This window comes from Paroedura picta, chromosome 3 (genome assembly GCF_049243985.1).
Source record: "Paroedura picta isolate Pp20150507F chromosome 3, Ppicta_v3.0, whole genome shotgun sequence".
Classification (NCBI taxonomy): Eukaryota; Metazoa; Chordata; class Lepidosauria; order Squamata; family Gekkonidae; genus Paroedura; species Paroedura picta.
In genome coordinates this window covers 67,536,453-67,554,622 of record NC_135371.1, presented here as the reverse complement: position 1 = coordinate 67,554,622, position 18,170 = coordinate 67,536,453, and the positions used below count along the sequence as shown (strand labels likewise).

The following is an 18,170-nucleotide window of genomic DNA, read 5'->3' as shown; positions in this document are numbered from 1 at the left end:
TTCAATGGAAATTTTTATATGCCACTCTCACTCAATTGAATTGTGGTCTGATCAAACAAATCTATTGTGACCAGAAGGCTAGAATTTTGGTTAATGGGACGCTAACTAATGAAGCTATTCAAATCAGGAAGGGCACCAGACAAGGGTGTCCCCTTTCTCCTTTATTGTTCAATTTGGTTTTGGAAATGCTAGCGTACAAGATTAGGGAGAATGATAAACTTCTGGGTCTTAAAGTTGAGGAATTTAAACTTAACAGTTTTGCTGATAATGTTTTTTGTGCATTAACTAGCCCACTAAGGGCTTTGGACTCACTATTTGATGTATTATTAAGTAACTTTGGTAAATATTCTGGTTATAGGGGGTGACTTCCGGTGGAACTTCTGCTCCAGCTGGCTGGCTCCGAATCAACGGAGCTTCTTCATGTTAGAGAATGTAGGTAAAAACTCTTTTACTTGCAAATTAGAATTCTCCAGTACAAAGGAGAAGCGCAAGGGGATCTCCAGTGCCTGATACAGGTGAAAGCTGTGAAGGAGAAACAGTCCTAGTGACTGTTACCCGAGAGCATTCATCCCGGCAGGAGAAAAAGAACTCCCTATCAACACGAAATGAGAAGAAATGAGAAGACTGAACATCGACATTTTAGGAATCAGTGAACTAAAATGGACAGGAATGGGTGAATTTAATTCAGATGACCATCAGGTATACTACTGTGGACAAGAATCTCGCAGAAGAAATGGAGTAGCCTTCATAATCAATAAGAGAGTAGGAAAAGCAGTCTTGGGATACAATCCCCAAAATGACAGAATGATCTCAGTTCGAATCCAAGGCAAACCATTCAACATCACAGTGATCCAGGTCTACGCCCCAACCACTGCTGCTGAAGAGGATGAAGTTGATCAGTTCTATGAAGCCCTACAACACCTTCTAGAAGCAACGCCCAAAAATGATGTGCTTATCATCATGGGGGATTGGAATGCTAAAGTAGGAAGCCAAAAGATAACCGGGATAACAGGCAAGTTTGGCCTTGGAGTACAAAATGAAGCAGGGCACAGGCTGGTAGAATTTTGTCAAGAGAATACAATGGTCATAGCAAACACTCTTTTCCAGCAACCCAAGAGACGACTCTACACATGGACATCACCAGACGGTCAACACAGAAATCAGATTGACTATGTGCTCTGCAGCCAAAGATGGAAAAGTTCTATCCAGTCAATAAAAACAAGACCAGGAGCTGATTGTGGTTCAGATCATGAGCTTCTTGTTGCAAAATTTAAGCTTAAATTGAAGAAAGTAGGGAAAAGCACTAGGCCACTCAGGTATGAACTAAATCATATCCCCGACGAATACACAGTGGAGGTGACAAATAGATTTAAGGAATTAGATCTGATAGACAGAGTGCCTGAAGAACTATGGACGGAGGTTCGCAACATTGTACAAGAGGTAGCAACTAAAACCATCCCAAAGAAAAAGAAATGCAAGAAATCAAAATGGCTGTCTGAGGAAGCTTTACAAATAGCTAAGGAGAGAAGGGAAGTGAAAGGCAAGGGAGAAAGAGAAAGATACACCCAATTGAATGCAGAATTCCAGAGAAAAGCTAGAAGAGATAAGAATGCCTTCTTAAATGAACAGTGCAAACAAATAGAAGAAAACAATAGAATGGGGAGGACCAGAGATCTTTTCAAGAAAATTGGAGATATGAAGAGAATGTTTCATGCAAAGGTGGGTATGATAAGGGACCAAAATGGTAGGGACCTCACAGAAGCAGAAGAGATTAAACAAAGGTGGCAAAATTATACAGAAGAACTATACAAGAGCGAGCTTAACATCCCTGATGACCACAATGGGGTAGTTACTGACCTGGAGCCAGACATCCTGGAATGTGAAGTCAAATGGGCCTTAGGAAGTCTGAGCAACAATAAAGCTAGTGGTAGTGACAGCATTCCAGTTGAACTATTCAAAATCTTAAAGGACGATGCAGTAAAAGTGCTACACTCAATATGCCAGCAAATTTGGAAAACTCAACAATGGCCACAGGATTGGAAAAGGTCAGTTTACATTCCAATCCCAAAGAAGGGCAATGCCAAAGAATGTTCAAACTACCGCACCATTGCACTAATTTCTCATGCTAGCAAAGTTATGCTCAAAATCCTACAAGCTAGGCTCCAGCAATATGTGGACCGAGAACTTCCAGAAGTACAGGCAGGATTTCGAAGAGGCAGAGGAACTAGAGATCAAATTGCCAACATACGCTGGATCATGGAGAAAGCTAGGGAGTACCAGAAGAACGTCTACTTCTGCTTCATTGACTATGCTAAAGCCTTTGATTGTGTGGAGCACAACAAATTGTGGCAAGTTCTTAAAGAGATGGGAATACCAGAGCATCTTATTTGTCTCTTGAGAAATTTATATGCAGGTCAAGAAGCAACAGTGAGAACTGAACATGGAATCACTGACTGGTTCAAAATTGAGAAAGGAGTTCGGCAAGGCTGTATACTGTCGCCTTGCCTATTTAACTTGTATGCAGAGCACATCATGAGAAATGCGGGATTAGAGGAGTCACAAATTGGGATCAAGATTGCAGGGAGAAATATCAACAACCTCAGATATGCAGATGATACCACTCTAATGGCAGAAAGTGAAGAGGAACTAAAGAGCCTGTTGATGCGGGTGAAGGAGGAGAGTGCAAAAGTTGGCTTGAAACTCAACATCAAGAAAACAAAGATCATGGCATCCGGCCCTCTCAATTCCTGGCAAATAGAAGGGGAAGAAATGGAGATAGTGACAGATTTTATTTTCCTGGGCTCCAAGATCACTGCAGATGGGGACTGCAAGAAAGAAATTAAAAGACGCTTGCTCCTGGGGAGGAAAGCTATGGCAAATCTAGAGAGCATCCTAAAAAGCAGAGACATCACCCTGCCAACAAAAGTGCGTTTAGTCAAGGCTATGGTCTTCCCAGTTGCAATGTATGGCTGCGAAAGTTGGACCATAAGGAAGGCCGAGCATCAAAGAATTGAGGCTTTTGAACTCTGGTGCTGGAGAAGACTCTTGCGAGTCCCTTGGACTGCAAGGCGAACAAACCGGTCAGTCCTAGAGGAGATCAGCCCTGACTGCTCTTTAGAAGGCCAGATCCTGAAGATGAAACTCAAATATTTTGGCCACCTCATGAGAAGGAAGGACTCCCTGGAGAAGAGCCTAATGCTGGGAGCGATCGAGGGCAAAAGAAGAAGGGGACGACAGAGAATGAGGTGGCTGGATGGAGTCACTGAAGCAGTAGGTGCAAACTAAAATGGACTCCGGGGAATGGTAGAGGACGGGAAGGCCTGGAGGATCATTGTCCATGGGGTCGCGATGGGTCGGACACGACTTCGCACATAACAACAACAACAACAATCAACACGAAAGACCCTGAGGGGACTGAGGCTGGAGCGACCTTTCATTTCCTGAAACTAGGTGATTAAACAATTGAAATGTAAAGTGGAGGCTGTATTGTTGAAGAATCTGTCTAACTCCCCTGAGCTAGATTCTTATTTCCCCGAAGGCTCATTGAAACACCCCACCCCTGATTAAGCCGCTGAAGGAGAAACTGAAAGGGGGAATGGAAAGCTGGTGTATAGTCACAGACGTTACAGAAGATTCTGGTTGTTGCCTTATTAACTTTTGAACAGTGTTACTATTTATCTAAAAGGAATAATGACACCCAGAAAAAAAAGGAGGTACAAATGCAGTTTGCTGTCTCCGCGCCAGATATGCAGGAGATTATGACAAAATCAACACAAATGACTGAGACTTTAAATGACATGAATAGAAAAGTAAATAAAATTGATGAAGATTTAAGCAATATTAAACAGGAGACAGCAAAGATTTCAAGGCTGGAATATGGCATATCTCAACTAGTAGAAGACTTTAAAATTGTCAATGAAAAACTTGAAAGTCTAGAAGATAGGATGGAAAGCCTGGAGAATGAGAAGGTGATAGAAAATCAAGAAAGAATATGGATAGAAATGAAACAAAAGTAAAGACTTTTAAGACTGCGCTCACTGCAAGAGCTGGAAGGAGAAGATACATATAGAAGAGTAGTTAACATTTTCTGTGAGATGTTGGGGAAAGATGAGGGAGAAATGAAATTGGAGGTGGATGAAATTTTTTCTGTAAACTCAAAATATGCTAAAGAAAGAAATCTGCCAAGAGACATTCTTATAAGTTTTGTTAAGAAATCTATACGGGATGCTGTACACATTATGAAAAAAGGTTTCAAGTGGATGGGAAGGAAATTATTTTATTGAAGGAAATGCCACCAAAGATTTTGAAATTGAGAAAAGAATACAGTTTTATAACTGAAGTGTTGAAAAAAAATAGGATATATTTTAAATGGGAAATACCAGAAGGTATTTCATTCCAATTTAAAAGTAGGGAATCTAAGATCAAAGACAAACAGAAAGCAAGAGACTTCCTAAAGAGATATTAAAAAGAGCTGAATTAAAATATTGGTCTGCTTGTAACAGAGCAAAACTAACTTACTTATGTTGTGTAATAAAGATATGAATATAATAACTTGGAATGTGAATGGTTTAAATGCCCCCCAAAAACGTAAAAGAGTGTTCCAATCTTTGAAAAAGGGGAATTTCCAAATAATCTGCTTACAGGAAACACATATAAAGGAATCTGTTAAAAATATTTAGTTAATAAAAATTTGGGTTTAGATTTTGTGTCAGCAATGAAAAAGGAAAAGAAAAATGGTATTGTATGTTAAGGAACAATTGAAACCATGTTTAATAAAATCTGATAAAGATGGAAGATATATAATGTTAGAAGTAGAAATAAATGGTATCAAAACATTGGTGGTAGGGATATATGCTCCAAATGAAGGTAAAAGTACATTTTTTGAGACTTGGGACTGTGAAATGTCAAATTTATTATACTCTAGTGTTAGAGACCCCTTCAAGGATCGCTGCCTTGTTGTGGCAAGGGGGCTTGCGTAGTTCAGTGAAGCTATGAGCTATACCGTGCAGGGCCACCCAAGACGGACAGGTCATAGCTGAGAGCTCTGACAAAAGGTGATCCACTGGAGAAGGAAATGGCAAACCACTCCAGTATCTTTGCCATGAAAACTCTATGGACAGTTCCAAAAGGCAAAACGTTATGACGCCGGAAGATGAGCCCCTCAGGTCAGAAGGTGTCCAATATGCTACTGGGGATGAGCAGACGGCTAGTACGAGTAGCGCCAGAATGAATGAAGCGACTGGGCCAAAGCCGAAAGGACGCTCAGTTGTGGAAGTAACTGGTGGCGAAAAGATAGTCCGATGCTTTAAAGATTTTTATTCCATAGGAACCTGGAACGTCAGATCCATGAATCAAGGCAAGCTAGACGTGGTTAAACAAGAAATGACAAGACTGAACATCGACATTTTAGGAATCAGTGAACTAAAATGGACAGGAATGGGTGAATTTAATTCAGTTGACCATCAGGTCATCTGTGGACAAGAATCTCGCAGAAGAAATGGAGTAGCCTTCATAATCAATAAGAGAGTAGGAAAAGCAGTCTTAGGATACAATCCCCAAAATGACAGAATGATCTCAGTTCGAATCCAAGGCAAACCATTCAACATCACAGTGATCCAGGTCTATGCCCCAACCACTGCTGCTGAAGAGGATGAAGTTGATCAGTTCTATGAAGCCTTACAACACCTTCTAGAAGCAACGCCAAAAAATAATGTGCTTATCATCATGGGGGATTGGAATGCTAAAGTAGGAAGCCAAAAGATAACCGGGATAACAGGCAAGTTTGGCCTTGGAGTACAAAATGGAGCGGGGCACAGGCTGGTAGAATTTTGTCAAGAGAATACAATGGTCATAGCAAACACTCTTTCCCAACAACCCAAGAGACGACTCTACACATGGACATCACCAGACGGTCAACACAGAAATCAGATTGACTATGTGCTCTGCAGCCAAAGATGGAAAAGTTCTATCCAGTCAATAAAAACAAGACCAGGAGCTGATTGTGGTTCAGATCATCAGCTTCTTGTTGCAAAATTTAGGCTTAAATTGAAGAAAGTAGGGAAAACCACTAGGCCACTCAGGAATGAACTAAATCATATCCCCAACAAATACACAGTAGAGGTGACAAATAGATTTAAGGAATTAGATCTGATAGACAGAGTGCCTGAAGAACTATGGACGGAGGTTTGCGACATTGTACAAGTGGTAGCAACTAAAACCATCCCAAAGAAAAAGAAATGCAAGAAATCAAAATGGCTGTCTGAGGAAGCTTTACAAATAGCTAAGGAGAGAAGGGAAGTGAAAGGCAAGGGAGAAAGAGAAAGATACACCCAATTGAATGCAGAATTCCAGAGAAAAGCTAGAAGAGATAAGAATGCCTTCTTAAATGAACAGTGCAAACAAATAGAAGAAAACAATAGAATGGGGAGGACCAGAGATCTTTTCAAGAAAATTGGAGATATGAAGAGAACGTTTCATGCAAAGATGGGTATGATAAGGGACCAAAATGGTAGGGACCACAATGGGGTTGTTACTGACCTGGAGCCAGACATCCTGGAATATGGTCAAATGGGCCTTAGGAAGTCTGAGCAACAATAAAGCTAGTGGTGATGAAAGCATTCCAGTTGAACTATTCAAAATCTTAAAGGACGATGCAGTAAAACTGCTACACTCAATATGCCAGTAAATTTGGAAAACTCAACAATGGCCACAGGATTGAAAAAGGTCAGTTTACATTCCAATCCCAAAGAAGGGCAATGCCAAAGAATGTTCAAACTACCGTACCATTGCACTAATTTCTCATGCTAGCAAAGTTATGCTCAAAATCCTATAAGCTAGGCTCCAGCAATATGTGGACCGAGAACTTCCAGAAGTACAGGCAGGATTTTGAAGAGGCAGAGGAACTAGAGATCAAATTGCCAACATACGCTGGATCATGGAGAAAGCTAGTGAGTACCAGAAGAAAGTCTACTTCTGCTTCATTGACTATGCTAAAGCCTTTGATTGTGTGGAGCACAACAAATTGTGGCAAGTTCTTAAAGAGATGGGAATACCAGAGCATCTTATTTGTCTCTTGAGAAATTTATATGCAGGTCAAGAAGCAACAGTGAGAACTGAACATGGAATCACTAACTGGTTCAAAATTGAGAAAGGAGTTCGGCAAGGCTGTATACTGTCGCCTTGCCTATTTAACTTGTATGCAGAGCACATCATGAGAAATGCGGGATTAGAGGAGTCACAAATTGGGATCAAGATTGCAGGGAAAAATATCAACAACCTCAGATATGCAGATGATACCACTCTAATGGCAGAAAGTGAAGAGGAACTAAAGAGCCTGTTGATGCAGGTGAAGGAGGAGAGTGCAAAAGTTGGCTTGAAACTCAACATCAAGAAAACAAAGATCATGGCATCCGGCCCTCTCAATTCATGGCAAATAGATGGGGAAGAAATGGAGATAGTGACAGATTTTATTTTCCTGGGCTCCAAGATCACTGCAGATGGGGACTGCAGCAAAGAAATTAAAAGACGCTTGCTCCTGGGGAGGAAAGCTATGGCAAATCTAGAGAGCGTCCTAAAAAGCAGAGACATCACCCTGCCAACAAAAGTGTGTCTAGTCAAGGCTATGGTATTCCCAGTTGCAATGTATGGCTGTGAAAGTTGGACCATAAGGAAGGCCGAGCGTCAAAGAATTGAGGCTTTTGAACTCTGGTGCTGGAGAAGACTCTTGCGAGTCCCTTGGACTGCAAGGCGAACAAACCGGTCAGTCCTAGAGGAGATCAGCCCGGACTGCTCTTTAGAAGGCCAGATCCTGAAGATGAAACTCAAATACTTTGGCCACCTCATGAGAAGGAAGGACTCCCTGGAGAAGAGCGTAATGCTGGGAGTGATCGAGGGCAAAAGAAGAAGGGGACGACAGAGAATGAGGTGGCTGGATGGAGTCACTGAAGCAGTAGGTGCAAACTTAAATGGACTCCGGGGAATGGTAGAGGACGGGAAGGCCTGGAGGATCATTGTCCATGGGGTCGCGATGGGTCGGACACGACTTCGCACATAACAACAATAACAACAAGTGTTAGAGAGCCTCTTGTGGCGCAGACTGGTAAGACAGTAGACATGCAGTCTGAAAGCTCTGCCCATGAGGCTGGGAGTTCGATCCCAGCAGCCAGCTCAGGGTTGACTCAGCCATCCATCCTCCTGAGGTCGGTAAAATGAATACCCAGCTTGCTGGGGGGTAAACGGTAATGACTGGGGAAGGCACTGGCAAACCACCCCATATTGAGTCTGTCATGAAAACGCTAGAGGGCATCACCTTTACCTTTACCTTTAGCGTTATTTTAATGGGGGACTTAAATGGGGTAACTGAACCTAAATTAGATAAGAGATTAAGTAATGGGAATACTGGAAGAGAACGAGGGAAGTTACCATTGAGTTTTTTTGATTTGGTTGATAATTGGGGATTGGTGGATGTGTGGAGGAATAATAATAAAAGTATGCAAGACTTTGCCTTTTTTTCTGACAGACATAGTTCATGGTCCAGATTGGATATGATTTGGGTTACGAAAGATATTGTTTTAGATGTAAGAAGAATTGAGATACTACCAGGATTAATATCAGATCATAGACCTGTACTAATGAGCTTGAAGTCAAAGAGAAGGAAAAGTAATCAAAGATGGCGAATGATTGATAGTCTATTATTACATGAAGTTGTGAAAGATTGTAAAGTGAAAATAAAAGACTTCTTTGAACTAAATATGCAGGAGGATACTAAGATGAAAATGGTGTGGGATACAAGTAAAGCCTACATGAGGGGTTATTGATATCCCACAGCTGTAAATTTAAAAAGCTTAAAGATCAAGAAAGGCAGAAATTAGAAGAGGCAATAAAAAACAAGGAAAAAATGTTGATGGAAAAACCAAAAGATAAAAATACTCTACAACAATTAAAGCTATTAAGAAAACAACTGGAACTCTTAGAGGTGGCCAGATTAGGTGAACAGTTAAATAAAGTAAAACAATGATATTTTGAACTGGGAAATACACAAGGCAGATGGCTCGCTTGGAAATTAAAGAAGAAACAACAAAATAAATTGATTACAGCCCTAAAGAAAGATGGGAATATATTACTGGAGGAAGAAAAAATTAAACAAGGTTTTTTTTATTTTTATTTAAAATTATATGAGAAGCAGGACATCTCTAGGGAGAAAAGAGAGAAATATTTAGAAAAACAGAATATTTTGAAATTGGACTCAGAACAGTTAGAGTTATTAAATCAGCCTATAAGTTCAGAGGAAATTATAGACACAATTAATAATATAAAAGATGGTAAAGCTCCGGGACCTGATGGGTTATCAAGAGCATATTATAAGGTTTTTAAAGAAGAAATACTAATAGCTTTAAAGGAGACAATGAACAAGATTATAATTGATGGCATCCCAGATTTCTGGAAAGAGGCACATATTACGGATATACCTAGAGACAAATGAGGTACAAAATTTTAGGCCTATTTCTTTAGTAAATATAGATTATAAAATCTTTACTAATATACTGGCTAATCGGCTGAAAGGGATATTGGTTAAGATAATACATGAAGACCAGGAGGGTTTTCTGCCTGGTAGACAAGTTAGAAATAATATAAGGATAATACTAAATGTAACTGAATATTACCAACTGAGACCAGATAAACAACTGGCATTATTCTTTATTGATATGGAAAAAGCTTTTGATTCTGTTGATTGGAGTTTTTTATTTAGTTTACTTGAAAGGATGGAATGTGATGGAACATTTATAAATTGGATAAGGGAGATTTATAAAGAACAGTGGGCAAAGGTGAGCTTACAGAGCAATTTAATATTCATAAGGGAACACGGCAAGGTTGCCCACTCTCACCTTTACTTTTTATTATGGCTCTATAAATCTTTAATCAAGACATAAGAGAAGACAAGAATACTACAGGTCTGAAAATTAAACAACAGACTTTTAAATTGAGAGCCTATGCAGATGATTTAATATTGATTTTGGAGGATCCTTTAGACTGTATAGCTGTGGTATTAGGCAAGTTTAAAGATTTTGAAGAGGTAACTGGTTTAAAAATAAATAAAACCAAATAAAAAATAATTGTGAAAAATATGGATAAGGAGAGTCAGAAAGGTTTAGAAGGGAAAACAGGATGTCAAATAGTTAAAATTTATAAATATTTAGGTATTAATATTGCTAGCACAAATTTGAGTTTATTCCAGCATAATTATGAGAAACTCTGGACAGAGGTTAAAAAGATTTTAAAAAAATAGGAGACTCTCAATTTATCTTTTATGGGTAGAATATCCACCATAAAGATTAATATTTTGCCAAATTTTGTATTTATTTCAGGATATTCCAATTATTAAATCAGATAAACCATTCAGAAGTTGGCAGAGGGATTTGGCAAGTTTTGTTTGGAGAGGGAGAAAACCTAGAATAAAAATGAAAATTCTTTGTGATGCTAAAAAGGGGAGGACAGGCATTACCAAATTTAAGGATGTATTTTGATGCTTGTAGTCTGGTTTGGATAAAGGAATTGATAGTTTTAAGAGATCAGAGATTATTAACATTAGAAGGTGCAGGTTTGAGGTTTGGCTGGCACGCATATTTATGGTACGAAAAAGAGAATGCAAATAAACAATTTTTACATCATGTTATAAGATTTGCTTTATTGAAGGTTTGGAATAAGTATAAAAGAAAATTATATTCTAAAATTCCTTTATGGTTGTCACCAGAGGAGGCTCTGTTCAGAGGGCAAGCAACAACAGAAACTAAATGGTTAAATTATAAGGATATAATTGAGACTTTTACCCAAGAAGGGATAATGCAGTTTAGAATTAAATCTCACGAGAAATTACTGCAAAAATATAAATATGTAGACTGGTGGCTATATAGACAGATTAAGGACAGATATGAAAGGGATAGGAAGCTATTGGAATTTGAAGTAGAAAAATCACAATTACAGTTATATTTATGTAAAGATGATAATCATTTAATCAAGAAGATGTATGAATTATGTTTATTACTGTATACGGAGGATGAGGTAGTCAAAGATTTTATTTGGTATGGGTGAAGAATTGGAAATCGGCAGAGGTTCCATCTATATCTCAGTGGCTGGATAAAGTGGCCAAACTGTCAACAATGGCTAGACTAACTTATATGGTTAATGGAAGATCTGTAGAAGAGCATGAAGAACAATGGTGTTATTATATGGACTATCTTAAGAAAGGAAGCTAGATACACTTTATGGAGCAGTTGGGAAGAAGAGGTATTATATTTCTCTGTATTGTATATCGATATGCTATTCTTCTTTCTTTTTTTGTACTCTTATATTAGTTGTAATATTGTTCTTTTGTTACTTTGATTTTATTTCAAATAAAACTAAATTTTCTCAAAAAAATCTAAGTATTTATTTATTTTATGTCCTTTTATCCTTCCATTTCATGGCAATGTTTGAATTTTTTAGCCCCCTAGCTGTATAAGTTACATTTTCACAGACTAAATCTAATTCTCTGATCTTCTGCTCATGTTTTCTAATTGCCTCTAGAATGCTCTTCTACAATAAAGAATACTTGCTGCTTCTTACTATTTACCATCACCTGTGGATTTCATTAGCGTACAGATTCTAACCATTAATGTGGATGTTAAACACAAACAATGCTGACACCAGTCCCATCCTCCCCATGCTACTGCTCAGAACCAGTTTCATGGCTGTTTCCTACCACCCTTTGTTTATAGATTTCAGAAAATCTATCCCAGGAGTGTACCTAGCCTACTAACTGCAAGGCATACTAGTATATGATTTTCAAAATCCCAATATGCACTTTCCTTCACTGTTTTTTAAACAACCAAAACCAAGCAAGCATTTAGTGTGGCAGAAGTTATTCCCCACCTGCTTTCTACTCACCTGACAATATTTCTGTTTCTCCCCCTGCCGCACGCCTCTCATCTGGAATGCTCCCTGGCTAATACTGTTTTTTATTGTCTATTCATTGCCACATTGGCAAAGTACGGTTCTCCTCCTTCTTGGAACATCAGCTCAGCTCCTCATATAATTTATACATCAAGCGTCACTTCAGTAACAGAACAGTGGTCTTGGCTCATTTACTGATGGGCATTCCAGGTGCTCCATGATCAGCTGCTTAATCTGGATCTGCTGGCGACACCTCCCTTGTACTCTCTTGTGGCATGGACATGCTCTTGGTAGCTGCTTTGCCCAGTTTGTTTCCCTCTTCCCACAATTCCTATAAATACTTTTGCAATCAGCTATGTATTTATTTTTATTTATTCATCTGATTTATAAACTGCCCTTCACTGCGAGGTCTCGGGGCAGTGTACATGGAACAGCAGAACTAGTGCATTCTTATTCTAATTTTATCATGGTGTACGCAAGAAGAAGAAGAAGAAGAAGTGGGTTTTTATAGGCCGCTTTTTCTCTACTGGAAGGAGTCTCAAAGCAGCTTACAGTCCCCCACAACAAACACCCTGTGAGGTGGGTGAGGCTGAGAGAGCCCTGATATCACTGCTCAGTCAGAACAGCTTTATCAGTGCTGTGGTGAGCCCAGGGTCACCCAGCTGGCTGCATGTGGAGGAGTACAGAATCCAACCCGATTCGCCAGATTAGAAGTCCGCAGTCGTAACCACTACACTGCACCAAACTGGCTACCCATGAGCCAGCTCACCAAGAGTGGCAGCAAATAAATCTCAGTATAAATAAATTTAAAACATGTATAGCAATATGAACAGAGGGTACAATAAACAAGAACAGCTGAACAGCAGTCAAAACCTGGGGCCCATTCTGCACCAGGATCAATGTGGCAAATTGATTACGGGAAGAAAAAACAGAATTTAAAATAGTGGAATTCGGTGTAATGCATACCTGCCTTTGTAGTGGAATCCAGTTGTGTTTCAATCGTTTCCCACAGGTTTCCGGTCTTGGCAAAAATCGCTAGAAAGGAAGCGATTTTTGCCGTGCTTTGTCCCGCCCCTGGCCGTCAATCAAACGAGCAGCCAAGGGGTGGTTGTTACCATGCTCCAGAAAAGCCCCTTTGCCTTTAAGAACATGTTTTTTTAAAAAAGAAAAACACACGTTGCAACGAATATGCCTTGATTCCTTGATTCCTTGCTTCCTCCTAACGTAGAGACCCATCTAGCTGGAAGCTGGCCTGTGAGCTGCCGATTTATCGTTGCCATGCTCCAAGTGAAAAAAAATTCCCCTCCCCCATGCACGGGTGCGATTTTCGGCCAAAAATAAAGGGAACTTGCAAACGGGGCTGTGTTGTGCTTGGTGACTTGAGGCGAGCTTCAAAGCAGCTCTGTGGAGGGACTGCAGCCGGAGAAGCCTCACTGGGTGAATGAAGGGTTGCCGGTTCGTTGGTTTCCGCTCGCTCCGAGAAAAAAAATGGCAATCGCTTCGCCGGAAGTTCAGAGGAGAGAGCCAGGGGGAGGGACTTTGCTAAAATCGCAACAATGGTAATGCACAGAACTTTTTCGCTAGTGTTGCAGATTGGTTGCAAGAGTGTAGCACTTTCCAGAGGGTGAATCCACTTTTTGGGATTTCCCTGGAAGCGCTACAACAAAGCGCTTCTAGCGGGACTGTTTCAGGAGTGTGGCAGATTGTGTACGACGTTGTGCATAACTGCATATTAGTAGCGATTACAATTTGCCACACTCCAGCTACATTAAACTTGTGTGGAATGGACCTGGGAATTTGTGCCCAGGGTAACAGATCAGGTTAGAGGGGGGAGATTGCAGCTGGGCAGCAGCTTTAGGTTGGGGTCATAACCCTGTATAATTTCCAGATTTAGATAGTTTACACTATAGCATTCCACACACCCCTCTCCAAGCTTCTGCAGTTCATTTAAAATGCTTAGAATGTAGCCTGTTATTTCTCCTCCCATCCCCATCCCAGCCACTTTTGGAGTCATCCATAAATTTCCAGTCTTCTGAACTCCATTACTCTTTCATAATGCTATTGCTTCTTCCTGTCTTGCTGCTGTCTTATGATGTTCCCTTCTGCTCTCCTTTTTTTCCAGGAATCACTTCTCCTTGCCTATCTTCTCAAGGATGACCTTGACTACACAACCAGAGTGGCCTCTAGATCAGCATCATTTTATTAAGGGGATTCATTTCCCCAGTTCCTAAGTATTCCAATAATCTAGTCTTTGTTTAATTATTAACACTCTTCCCAATGACAAGCCAAATATGCTATCACATCCTTCCTCCAGGATTTGCCAATACCACCCCCATAATGCACTTTATATTTGTTGTGGCCTCATAGCCTCAGAGATTAACAATGAGATCATATTGAAAATAAGCCTTCTCCTGCCCCAATATGTTGCAGAGTCTGGAAAAGAGGGATATCGTTTCTGAGCACCTGTAGAAAAAGAGTAGCTTAAAGATCCAGAACATTTTGACAAAGAATTCAGCACTCTCACAACTGAAACACTGTATAACAATTCATTGGTTCATATTTTGGGAGAAAAGGAAATTTCAAATCCATATTTAATGCTAAGGAAACCCAAATTCTATGCTTTTGATATGCTCTAGAAATCAAGCAAATCCACATAAATCAGATTAAATAAAATTTGAATAGTTTATGCCTACAGCAATGGATGAATAGCACTAAAAAAACTGAACTGATGCCTCCTCATCTTCCACAACTTCAGTGACAGAGAGAAATTAGGGGACACTGGGCCAATAATGCAAAGCATTATTCAAGTACAGAAACTATGGCACTTTGCAGACATATCAGCTACATACATATCATATAGCTTAGACTGAGAACTACAGATAACCATATGTCTCACTTCATTGGGTACACCACTGACACCCTTCTCTAACAGCTATTCCTCCAGTTGCTTGCCTCATTATGAGCAGATCCAAATGGGGTGACACCGAGCTTCTTAATGGTGAAGCACCAGATGTGGACATTTTTCTCTCAGCTGCTCACTTGGTACTCTGCCTTTTGTATTTTTAAGACTTTTTGCAGCTTTTGCAAATATTTTTCCTAACATTGCTCATGTTTGTTGATAATATGAGTGCGTATTTTATTGCTGTTTTAACATGATCTGTGTTTGAATTTAAACACAAGAGCCTTCTGATTGAGGAGTGGGGAAACAATGCTTAAAACTAACAAGAGTGGCCCTGTTGACCAGTGGAGAAATTGCTATCCCCCAGCTATCCCAATATACACTGCATAGTTTATATTCCTGTTCTTTCATGCAGAAGTTATAAGCTTCTAACACCCTCCACAGGTAAAAGTGCTGTAGGAAATCTTAGATGAGTCCCCCATACCTTGCGACTCCAGAGCATCCCATTTCTTTCTAAATTCTCTTCAAAGAAGAAGAGTTGGTTCTTATATGTCACTTTTCTCTACCCAAAGGAGTCTCAAAGCGGCTTACAGTCGCCTTCCCTTTCCTCTCCCCACAACAGACACCCTGTGGGATGGGTGAGGCTGAGAGAGCCCTGATATCACTGCTCGGTCAGAACAGCTTTATCAATGCTGTGGCGAGTCCAAGGTCCCCAGCTGGTTGTATGTGGGGGAGAGGGGAATCAAACCCGGCTCAGCAGATTTAGAAGTCGGCACTCCCAACCACTACACCAAGCTGGCTCTCCATTTGCATTATATCTGCAATAGAAACAGAGCCAAGATAAGTTGTGCAAAATTCTGCTCTTACAATGTTCAACACAGCTAGCCTTGCTTTATGGAAGAGCACTGTAAAATTTGCTGACATTGTTTCAAAACACTGAATTGGAGAGTGGTAATCCCTAGTGCTGGTGGGGGTACAGTCTTGCTGGTGGTGGCCACTCTTTTTTTTAAGGGATGTGTTGTTTTTCCTAGTGCAGTTACAGGCACTATCTAACAGGCAACCCCATGACATCTACAAAACCCTGTCCCACAAAGATGCCACAGTAGCTGGGTTCACCAGAGAGGAGGGAATCATATTTTCCCAGTAAGGAAGTTGTGCTTTCAGTGCCAGAAAAAAATCAGTTATTGGAAGCCATGTGTTAGTCCCCTGAAACACTAGTAACAAGAGAGAATTTATTGCAGAAAACGTAGCACTTTATGATTTGTTCTACTGAATAGTTGCGTCCAAGGAGTCATTGTAGTGAATCCAATTAATCCTCATAGTCTAAACATGCACAGGCACACAGATTTCAGTGACTGGGATTTTTAAAACCATACTCATTTAATAAAACAAGAAAATGAAAAACACTATTTAATTAGGTCTTAGATCTGCTCATGGGAAGATTTTGTTTCTAATAGCAGCAAACTCCATAATAATCCAGAAGCATTCTGAACCTATATTTGTGAGGATGGCCTTGATACACCTTCATTGAAAAAAGAGAGGGAAAGAAATCAGCAAAGGCAGTGGGGCTGCTCTAATCTTTTAATAATGTTCATCTGCCTATGAGAATATCAGCTACTCAAGGGACCATTCAACCAACTGCCTTTTTAATAAGATCACTAGTCCAAAAATAATCTTAATCAATTAAATATCCCCAAACTGTAGCTAACACTGCTACAAGGTCATTCTTAATGCAAAATGTACAAGGAAAACTAATAGTTATGCTAGATTTGATTTCCATGCTGTACATCTCCACTCTGGATAAAGTCTCCCTTTCTTTTCTCTGGGTTAAAATATCACAGTCAGAAGTAATCTTTTTTTTTCCTTCCATGCACAGATCTACACTTTAATTTATGCTTACAGGCACTTTTAGTGTAAGCTTTGCCAAGAGATCACACAACGCGATTAGTTCTTAAACCTTCCACATGTTTTAATGGAACAAGAAGTGCTTTTCTTTCCAGTATTTGAAACTCAGTAATTTGAAACAGGCAGCAGAAATATGAATGAACTCTTGCAACTCAACCTTAAATAGCACCTTGAAAATAAACCTCACTGAAATCACTTTAAACAAGGCCTTTGCATCCAAGCCCATAACTCAAATATCTAAAATCTAGATAAGTACAATGTTAATCCAGTATTGATATATGTGGCAGTATCTTGGCCACAATGAAAAAAAGAAACACACACACTGATGCTATCTGAAAACAAAATTATCAGAAAAATCTTTAGTCCTATCAGGGAAAATGAAATCTGGAGATGACAGATAGAAGGAATAAGAAGGCTCTGTGACCAACCAAGCACAGTAGGGGAGAGTAAGGCAAATTTATTACACATTTTGCAAGGCAAACTAGGATGCCTTTTGTTAATTACACCTCTACAGAAACAAAACAAAATCAGAGTCCAGTGGCACCTTTAAGATCAACAAAGATTTATTCAAGGCTTGAGCTTTCAAGTGCAAGCACACTTCCTCAGACTATGAGTCTTAAAGGTGCCACTGGACTTTGGTTTTGTTTTGTTGTTCTGCTTCAGACCAACATGGCTAACCACTTGAACCTCTGCAGAAAGTTAAGCTCAGTGTCAAGACAAAACCTGAAGATCAGCTAGATCTAAAACTGAATTTTGCCTTAAGAAATCTTGGTTGCGATGCTAGGAAACCACAAACCCAATATAGGCAACATATAGGATTTGCACAGGGGCATATGGTTGACTTATTTCTCTTTATGCAACTGCACACATACAAAAGAAATGTAAACATAGAAAACTGGAACAGAGAGACCCAGGCAAGATGGAAGAACAAACAGAAGTATTTTGTAACAATCCAAGCTATTTTACATAGTATGAGACATCAGTAGCTATTCCTTTTTACAGATACACCATAAAGAACATCTGGAGACTATGGAACAGTTAACACCTGTCAAATTACTGCAGCCAATAATAAAACATTTGTGAGCACCTCAATAAAAGCAGAGCACTGAAGAATGCTTATATTGATTTGTTTCAAGAAACACACATATATATGCACTAGCAAGAAAGCCCATTGCAAGCAGGAATGCAATGGGCACTAGGACCCAGGGGACACGAGGAGCTGCAGATCGACCAGTAGTCTTACCTGTGAGGGGTCATTCTCCCCAGAGGTATAGGAAGACATCTTGGGTTGTTCCATTCTCCAGTTCAGGGAGGCAGGCTCACTTTTTCCCCCCTCCTTCTTCCTGAGTGGCCGTGCCTCTCTGCTCCAGTTTGAGACTTCCACCGCTAGATCACAGTATTCGCTCCTCAGATCATCACCCTAAAGTCAAGTGAAAAA

At 39.9% G+C, this 18,170-nt stretch overlaps 1 protein-coding gene across 20 annotated transcripts in view; it reads right to left on the bottom strand.

Annotated features, from left to right (window-relative positions):
- Positions 1–18,170, bottom strand: part of UIMC1 (ubiquitin interaction motif containing 1) — a 128,831-nt gene that overhangs the window by 74,160 nt on the left and 36,501 nt on the right. For 11 of the 20 annotated variants that reach the window (XR_013229138.1, XR_013229139.1, XR_013229137.1 and 8 more), the window contains one exon: positions 17,976–18,152. The exons of the other annotated variants lie outside the window; for them this stretch is intronic. Coding sequence is in view for 7 of the 11 variants with exons in the window: in XM_077326274.1 (XP_077182389.1) it covers positions 17,976–18,152 (177 nt within the window). In the remaining 4 variants the exon portion in view is untranslated. The remainder of the gene's footprint in view (positions 1–17,975; positions 18,153–18,170) is intronic. 20 annotated transcript variants of the gene reach the window in all.